The sequence below is a fragment of the Aplysia californica genome, unplaced genomic scaffold, assembly GCF_000002075.1.
Source record: "Aplysia californica isolate F4 #8 unplaced genomic scaffold, AplCal3.0 scaffold00004, whole genome shotgun sequence".
Lineage (NCBI taxonomy): Eukaryota > Metazoa > Mollusca > Gastropoda > Aplysiida > Aplysiidae > Aplysia > Aplysia californica.
The window spans coordinates 1,783,450-1,793,449 of NW_004797274.1; the positions used below are offsets into that span (position 1 = coordinate 1,783,450).

General features: G+C 38.6%; 1 protein-coding gene across 2 annotated transcripts in view; it reads left to right on the plus strand.

Moving 5' to 3' along the window:
* Window positions 1-7,500, plus strand: part of LOC118477111 (tyramine receptor Ser-2-like) — a 43,902-nt gene extending 36,402 nt beyond the window's left edge. For both annotated transcript variants that reach the window (XM_013079766.2, XM_035968522.1), the window contains exon 2: window positions 3,898-7,500. In XM_013079766.2, the coding sequence (XP_012935220.1) occupies window positions 3,903-5,303 (1,401 nt within the window). In that variant the 5' untranslated portion in view covers window positions 3,898-3,902 and the 3' untranslated portion in view covers window positions 5,304-7,500. The remainder of the gene's footprint in view (window positions 1-3,897) is intronic.
* Window positions 7,501-10,000: the final 2,500 nt, after the last annotated feature.

Below are 10,000 nucleotides of genomic sequence, written 5' to 3' on the forward strand. Positions count from 1 at the left end.
AGAGAGAGAGAGAGAGAGAGAGAGAGAGAGATAGTAGGGGAGTTAGAAGGATCGAAGGTTTGACGTGTGTGTGAGAGATGGGGAGAAGGAGTGGGGGGAGGGGGCGGGTGCTGAAAGTTAAAGGAAGCTAACCATGAGAGCCATGATTCGCCTTTAAGTGAGATTGTTACGCCCCTTGGTTTCATAAATGTGGGCGTGTTTATTTTTAATGGAAGAGCTCTAACTTATCAAATGGACACAAAAGGCTCTGATTAACAACAAACAGCCGACGAAGAGACATGCTAAAATTTCATTTGGATAGCAAATGGTTGTTATGATTATGATTATTGTGTGGAATCAGGCATTCGTCAAGTTTTGGCCACATGGAGTAATTGGTATCATCTTTTAGCTTGTTCAATTATATTGCTTTGATGAAAAGCAGAAATAGAGATATTTGCGATTTAAAGAGATTTGGGGCACCTAGTGTCGAGAAAAAAGTAGCCAGCCAAAGTTTGGTGACTTCAAAAGCATGAGTGTCCTTGGAAACGGCAAATGTACTTTTGTGTGCCTTTGATCAGCGTTAATAGTAAAATTTACATAGGAAAGTGTTTTTAAACGTGCCTAATTGGTGTTGTGATAAAAAATACAATTATAAAGATTGCCCACCGGGCAGAAAAAAAGCCGGTTTCTTCTATTTCATAATTTTGACGAGCGTCTGATTTCACATTTATATTTCAACATGGATTGACGTTCGAAGTAATGACGTTCGAAGTAACACATGAAAATCCGGATCAAGGTCTTTTTTTCGTTGCTGTTTGTCTTCTTGAATGTTCACATTCTTGGTCTCTAATGTTTGCTGGAAAACAGAATTGCATAACTCATTGGTATGATTCGATCAAGTTCTGATGAATACATGTATTTGTAAAAAATCGTGTTTTAGTGGATTGGTCCTTAAAACTTTTGGTTTAATATTTGTAAGCGCTGAACGCTGATGTTGAAGTTAGGATTTTTTCAGAATGCTATCAGGTCTGCTGGGGAAATAACATAGATTGTAAAGTACACAGAATTTTGCCGTTGGGCGGGAACTTGCACTATTCAAAATCTATCTATCTATCTATCTATTATTATTATTATTATTATTATTATTATTATTATTATTATTATTATTATTATTATTATTATTATTATTATTATTATTATTATTATTATTATTATTATTATTTTATTATTATTATTATTATTATTATTATTATTATTATTATTATTATCATTATTCACAGAAGTGTACACTCTAAGGACCCGCCGCTGTCTCAGATAACAGCTTGCGATACTGCAGTGTGGACAACCGCAATCTAAATCTCTAACGGGATATTCTTGAACGTTTCTTATTTTCTTTAGTTTGGCTCTCCGGTCACACATGGCATAATCATGTCAGCCTCAAAACGGAACTTCTGTTTATACTCTATCCTTCCTAGTGTATCCGTAAGATGTGGCGGGAATGTGCAGGTTTCTATCAAGGGCTAGTTGGGTGCCTTCTGTTGTTGATATGGTATTGCTTTAGGGGACCTCTTCAACGCCGTTCTGCCAAGTTTAGCATGGCCTGCCACTGCCCTTATATCCAAACTCTGAGTTGTGTGTTCGTCAAGGAGCTTAAAATTTTTAATCTCCTTTATGTTCTTGCAGTCGGTTGATTTGGTGGCAACCTCATCAGATGAACGAATCACTTGATTCTTTGATCTTCTGTGTTAACTCATGGCGATGAGCATGAGCATTCTAGTTATTCGACAACGTTTGAAGACGCACTGGTTTGGGGGACTTAAAACAAATTTAATTTCGTGTTCATACATATTTTCCCAATTCTGTTTTCCTTATCTGACATCCAAAGATACAACAATATGTATACTATGGAATACGAAAACTGGTTTTGTGCCCACGTCCCTCGTGACTCATTGCTGCAGAGGAAAATAGGACTAAAGTTAACGTACAAAACTCAGCTGAGAGCTAGTGAATGCATTTTACATAAACACAATCTCACATCATCACTCACCACCCCCATCACTTTCAATCACCATTGCTCTCAGATTTTTGACTTACATCTATATTCCTTGAATGTCTATCTGTAACAGTTACTTGTTACAATAAGTATGTATGTAACACATTATCGGACAGTGCCATACGCACCTCTTTCTACAAATAATATGCCATCAATCTCACAGTAATGAGCAACGGACCAAAAAAAATGAAAGCTGCTTTTGTTTTTTATTTGTGTCTCGTAAGAGATTCGAAATGTGCTGAAACACTGCGTTTGGTCATCTGCTGATTGGTTGTATTTGTCTGCGACGTCCTTTGAGAGTTAAGACGGGTGACAATATCATGAAGCAAGAACTGCTCCCTCTATCATTTCCCAACTATTTTTTAGCACTGGCGCTCTCTTTCTTCTCCTGGCCGCGTCACTCAGTACACTCACTCTCTTGTCGGGAAACAGAGACCAAGTGTTCATAATTTGTCTTTTTATTAAATTAAATATTAGCGTTCGTCTAGACATGCTGAAGTCACTTGTTCTTGTAAAGCACTTAGTCTTCCGTCAGGACAACAGCCGGAAATAAAATATTTCGGACTGGTCCAAAAAAAATATGTGGAAACCCATTAGGTATCAAATCTTGGACTCCCGTTGCTGTTCCAAGTTCGTCAACCTTCTACTTTGGAAATGAATTTCTTCGAGGGTGCTTAAATTTTTTTAATGCATTAACCAGCTAGCTACGGCACAATGAATCTGGCCTGTTCGACTCTATGATAAATATTATTTTTGTATCAAATTTAGGACATTTTTACTGGTTCTTTGACATAAAATCGACAGCTTTGACATTGTTGTTTACAGTCCAATAATTGATAATGCGATTCATTTGAATCGGAAATGGCAATTTTTCTAGTCCTTTACAGCATGGCAGATTGCTCCTGTATCATGAGTGAGTGGTGGGTGGTATAACCAGTGCTTCGGTTTCCAAGTCAGTAAACGTAAATAATAGAGTGCTTTGTAAATCGACTGTTTAGTGTAAGATTCTGCGATACGCCATTTTGAAGAGCGACGTATGACACTTACCAGTTGAAATACACGCAATGGTCTTTTCATTTTGTTAAGGGGGGGGGGGGCTACACCTGGAGGCTATCTCGCTTATTACTGGACCGAATTTTACTAAATTTCACACATATAACAAGCATAGTAAGGAGTCTTAAAATCCGCAATCAAATTTGATGAGAAAAAAGTTTCGTTTCCATGGATACGCCGCCATATTGGATTTTATTGACATGTCGTACGTAATGAATACCGCACTTATCGCTGATGGAAATTATTTGTTTCTTTTGCATGCGTGTTCACAAACATTAAATCTAAAAATTAGTCTGTTGTTTTTTTCCTAATCGAATTAGAACATTTTTAATGAATTTTTTTCCAGAGGTAGCATTCAAGTTTGCGAAAAAATCCGTGAAAATCCACACTCCAGACACCACCAACAAAAATCTATTCCATATATCAAAAATTCAACAGAAAAAATTTTAGTATTACCTCTTTTCTTCATTCTGTGAAAATTTCATGAAGATTGGATGAAAAATGGAGTTATTTAAAAAAGTATAGAGAAAAGTCGCATTTTGAGAAAACGGCCGATAAAGAAAAATAAAATACTGACTTTATGAGGAAATGGCGGTTACAAACATGCCCGGTATGGGGGAAAAAATACGGTTTTGGGGGTTTCTTATGCCATGAAATAGTTGTAGGAGAGGCTGAGGAAGCTAAAAATGCCTACAACTCAAATTCCATGATTTTGAGCCGAATTTTGATTTTGGGGGGGTAGCCCCCCCCCCCCCCCCCCCCCTTAACATACTTTTTTTAACCTTCCGTTTGTTTTTTTCTTTTCCCCACAGACACGATGAATTTGAGCCAGTTCCCCTACGCCATCGACCGAACCACCACCGTAGCCCCCCTCCTACCCACAATGGATTCACCCAACACCACAGAGGGGCTCACAGAGGAAGAGCACCTGGAAATCTTGAACCGACAACGCGTTATGTACTACATCCCTGCCATGATCTGGGTCGGCGTACTTATGTTCATAGGGGTGATCGGCAACTCTCTAGTTGTTTATGTGTACCGACGCAGGTTCAAAAAGACGTCGTCGAACTATTTCATTTTAACAATGGCAGTCTTCGATCTGATCTCTTGCGCCATAGGGATGCCATTCGAACTGTACGATCTGAACAATCCTTTCACTTTCTACAGTACAGCAGGCTGTAAAATTCTACGCGGTTGCGTAACTTTTACTATATTTGGGTCTGCGATTATTTTAGTGGAGATTGCCTTTGATCGATACTTCAAGATTTGTCGGCCTCTAATGGTCGTAAGTCTGTCTAAAATTCGGATGCTCTGTGTCCTTGCAGTATTTCTGGCTTTCTTATTGTCAGTACCGCCCATAATTCTATTTGGCACCACCAGGACCAACACGTCCATCCCTAATGTGAGGGGTCACGATTGCTCCATTGCAGAGGAGTACAAGAAATCGACGTTTCAAACGGCTTTCTACACGACTCTCGCTGCCATCTTTGTAGTGATTCTTCTCATCCTCACCGTTCTCTACACCCGCATATGGCTTGAGATTCGTTGTCGCCGTCGTTTCGTTATCGGAGACCAGATCGCTCGCGAGGCAGATGGCGATAACCGTACGATGAGGATAAGGTACGTTCCAAGCTTGAGCGAGGATGAATCCTGCAACAACACTGTGTGTCAACACCACCACAACGGCTCCATGAACGAACTGCAGCATATCTACAGCAACCGGCACCACCAAAGACAGCAAAGTCACAACCTCTCCTCGCAGCAGCAGCAGCAACAGCAAAGGCTGCAGGCGGGGATCCCTTCCACGTCCTCCAGCGCGTCTACCGGAGAGCGCCGCTCCAAAATCGGCTCATCTCTGGCGTCGTACGCCTCACGCCTGAAGGTGACCCGCACTACAGTCGTTCTCTTCGCCGTCACAGTGGCGTTTATCCTCAGCTACCTCCCTTCCATTGCCGTCATGGTCATCCGTAGTGTGGACAAAGATTTCGAGAGCACCCAGAGCGTCGCCTCGCTCGCCGTGTTGAAGATTTTCTCGAACTGCTTCTTCATCAACAATGCTATCAACCCCATCATCTACAGTTTTCTCAACATCAACTTCAGACGTCAAGTGAAGAAAACTGTCCGTCGCGTTCTCTGCTGCTTCCGTCGCCGCCGCTACCCTCCGCAAAAGATGGACTCCGATAGAAGTACAAAGAAAGAATTCATTCTAAAAGACTGAAGAAACACGGCCGTTTTCACGACAAGCAAGGGTGTGTACACGATAGTTTATTCACTTGTCCAAGAATGAGTTTACTGTTGATGATTCGTGAAGTCGACCGGGGTTCAGAAAGCTTCATTTAAAATCAATTCAATGACAAAGTAATTAGAATCTTTGTAAAGAGCACCTATGGACAAAACTATAGGGACTCTAAATGTACGGAACTGAGAAACGCATGCTGCTTCAGTGATATCAGCACTTTTAACCGTGATTTGGGACTAGACCATGATCGAAATCGACAGGTCAGTTTACCCTTTGGGACTTCCAAAGACTGCCATGAGCACAAATTCAAGGATTTAAGACAAAACTTGATTTGCCTGATTCTCAAAATGTAAACTTATCGATGTAGAAGCGAGGTGCTTCTTATGACTGTGAAACAAAATAGTCGGTCCAAGACTGTCAGGATTACTTGCGCTCTAGGAAACGGTCAACAACTTCTCACCAGATGAGGCATCGTCAACAGTACTTACAATTGCAGAGCCTGTGACACAACAGACAACCCCCCCCCCCCCAACTTTTTTCCCCCTATCCCTTTTCACCGGGTCCTGTGATCTGAGAACTCGTAATGGTAATAGTGTCAGTATCTGGCTGGGCCAGATAGGATCCTTACTTTAAAGAATGGGGCTTTACCTTATTTTCCTCAGTGTTAATTAATCCTTAAATAATACGTGCTTGGCTATGCTGCGAAACACAGAATATGTGATATGTGCGTCTTACACACATCTCTGAGAGAGAAACCGCGGCCAAGTGGGATAGGCATTCAGCGTGAAGATACGAAGTGGGGAATTTTTTTTTTTTTTACGACTAACTTTTAAGTTAACAACAAGTCTAGATATTGTACGCGCTTCACTGAATCTCTTAATTCTACCACCCCTTGACTGCTGAGAGACTAGTACTGGCAGTGGTGTTATGTGCTGGGTGTGTAAAAATAAACTTAATGTCTATAATTACCCAATGTATTACAATGCGTTATACTTAAATGAAATTTGTAAAGGTGTATTGCGTTTGTATGTTAACGTTGTACATGTATTATATGCGAATGGGCTTAGTGTACATGTCATTTACATAATGTATTATATGTATGTATATCAATGTTCACTAAAAAGTATTTTCTTCTAAATCAGCTGTGCTGGTGCTTAACATAAATCGTTTACAGTTGAATAATTATTACTATCTCGTTTACTACAGCGTTTACGTGCAAGAGCAGAATGTGTGGTCGTGTAATTGATTTTTGGTTTTTTTTAGTTAGTGTGTCAAAGTGCAGGGAGGGGGTGGGCAAAGAAAAATTCATACTGAATAAAATCGTATGAGTATGTTTTTGCTTTAATATACTTTATATTTTGTATTTAATTGTCTTGTCACGCGGTGTATATATTTGGACAGTGAAAAGGGGCCGGGAAAGTATCAGGGAGGTAGTTTGTGGCTTGGTGTTGTTCTGCTCAGGCAAGATTGTTTTCTATTTTTCCTTACAGGCTACTTCAAGGATAAAAGGATTTTAATTTGATACAGATGCAGTATCGTATTGTGTGAATAATGAACTGCGAAAGGCTATTGACTTGTCAAGAACTATGTACCCAAAATTGTTACCATTAGTTGTTCACTGTACGTTGGTCTACCTCAAGGGACTTGGTTGGAACTAAAGAATGCAATAGCCAGCGAAGTGAGTTTCTGTGAGGTCATTGATCTTTCAATAAATGAAGGCGACTTGTACGAGAGGGAAAGCAAGACTATTAACGTTATTTTATTTCGATGGCTAAGTGCAAGACTCCTACAAAAGCCAAAATGAACAATGGCGTTTGTCAGTCTCTCATCTTGTCATCGATTTACGGTTATATCTCTAAGGAAGGGGTATTCTCTGAAAGCATTTATGATATGCCAGCTTTTATATTGCTTCTGTCTTGTGCACAACTCTCTACGTCCACGGCGTATTGTCAAAGCTTTATACGATGTACGAGTGTTTGGTGTTGATGTGTAAACCCTACAATTGAAGTATGATTTTTTAAAATCAGCTTGAATAAGATTGCTTCCAACTTTCCACCTATTTCATTATGCTTACAATCAGACTGTTAGAACGACTGGGATAAATGGCTGGTCGGCTTTTTGTCTACTATTGTGTGCAGTTGGTTATGATTGACACTCCATATTTGAACTCTAAAGCACCCCCTTTTTGTTGGAAGAACTTATACAAGGAATTGTTGTATAAATAACAAAGTTGTTCATCATCATAGAAAACTGGCCTCTGTGTCACGAGACATAAGTTTATGTGATTGTCTCAAGATACTTTACTTTTCCGATCCAGCGGCTATCTGAGTTCTAGCCCATCGGCCTGTCGATAAGGCAAAGAATTTATAGCTTTTTATCAGCTGTGTTTTGTCGCTGTTTAGAGCATTTGGGACATCTGGGGGGGTGCAGATAGGTAGGCACTATACAGGTCGTTAAGTGCAGGGCAGGTAAAGAGGTGGTGTGATACTGATATTGTCTCAAGAGAAGAAGCTGATTGGATGCGTGTGCATAAGGTCGCAAAGCTTGGCCTGTTGGGTACTCGAATTGTCTTAGACCGCATTTGGTATTGACGATTATGTCTGTATGTGCAATATTTTGAATTCTCGTCCCATGGATAACCTTATGTGCAATCTCATTGTTTGCTCTGTATATATTATACTGCATCACTGTTTTTAAACGTTCTAATATTATGTCATTGACATTTGAGTCTTCGTCCAAAAATAGAATATTGTTAAACCATCTGAGATGAAACACTCTAATTCTCCTTTTGTTCTTTCCTACTTAGCTTCTTTCTAAACTCAATGATACTATTTTACCTTAGTGGCAAACTGTTGTGAAAATATTCATCGACAAGTACACAAAAGATGTTTAGATATTTGCAATGAATTTGATGTAATATTTACTTAAATTAAGGAAAATGATTCTTTCTTTTGAGTTTATGTTATTAAGCTCTTTTTAATGAGTGAGGTAATTCACTTGGTTTTGGATGCTTGTTTGTATTTATTAGGCCAGAAAAATGAGGAAATATGTTTTTGTGAACTCTATACAAAATATATCTAATGTCCATCTATTTATGGAACTTTAGGCTCATTTCCATGTTAAAGGGAAGGGTTTGATTACATTATTCGTTCTGGCCTACTTTATTTGGAGCTAATCACGTCAAATTTATCAACCTTTTCGAACACGCTGTTTGGTTTTCTTTGTAAAGAACAAGCAATCCAATTCTAAGATATTCATTAAATAAATTTTATGAATACTTTATTAAAATTCCGTCTACTAAGGCTCTAGATTTCAGCATGCCACCTCGTGCTCACCCTTCGTAAATATTATTCATTAGATGATTAAGCGCATGTTTTGTAGAAATGATGATCAATACACCTATCATCTTTGTAAAACGTAATCATCATCGTCATAAAACTGGGGCTCAGAAAAACTTTCATTTAGAAGATACGATTTGCTTAATGTTCAAACCAATAACTATAATGGAGCAGCGAGAGGTGGGAAACTGTTGTTTCTGTTCTTTTCCCCTAACAAGATTTTGGTGTTGTTACTCGCCTGCATTCAAAGCTTAAATTTAAAAACATAATTATTTCTTTCATAATGAACAGAGATAATTGTCTCGTGTGACTATATTACCTATTAATATCTAATTGGCTGTGCATATCTGTGTTCTATATTTTGGGCTTGTACAAATGCATCTATTGTAATCTTATTTTTGCTTTATAATTTTCAGCACAAAAAACTCATCTAACTATGATAAATTATGTCCCTTTCTTTCTTTTAAAAAAAAATTTAGTTTCGAACAAACTTTTATCCTTGTGATCAAATTATGTGCATGTTAAGACGGGTCATTTCTGTTTCTTCCCCATTAACGCGATTGTGTACGTTGATACACGCCACCAAAGAGAGAAGTCTGCACTGGTACATCTCAGCGGCTGTTCTAAATATCTTAAAAGATGACAAAAAGGTGGTGCATTGTGATGAAATCAGGGGCTCGTAAAAATAATGAAATCACAAAAACCAGCTTTTTTTTCCCTCCGGTTTGGCAACATTTTATTGAATTTTATTGGGGCTGCTTTGCACACCACCTTTTGTGTCCATTCAAAAGCACATGTGTACGTGGATTTTACTGAATAGCGTTTATTAAAGGAAAGAAAAATGTTAATTTTCAGTTTCCAAGGACTGTCAAGCTGTGGAAGTCACCAAATTTTGGCGGCCATTATTTTTGCTAACTTTACCTCATAAACTAGGCGACCCTCATCTCCTTCAATCGCAACTATTTTGACTTTTGTTCAGGATAGATGTTTATCTTTTTATTAAAATCAAAAGTGTTTGTTTTGTTTTTTTGAGATACTAATATTTCCATTTGCCCCAAAATTGACGAGCGCCAGATTCCATCGCGCCTTGAAACGACATGGGCATCAGTCGATTACTTTCCTTTGCGAAAATGGCTTTAATCATATTATTCTTTACCTAAGAACTCTCAAATTGATTTGTCTTGTAATAAAACGATAATATTGGTACGTTACGCAGTGAAGTTTGCATTTTGGTACATGTTATTTTCCTTGTTGTTCAATATTTGATTTCATTATATATTTGTAATTATTACCATGCTAGCAAGTAAAATTATTTCCATGCTAAAGCCTTTATAATCG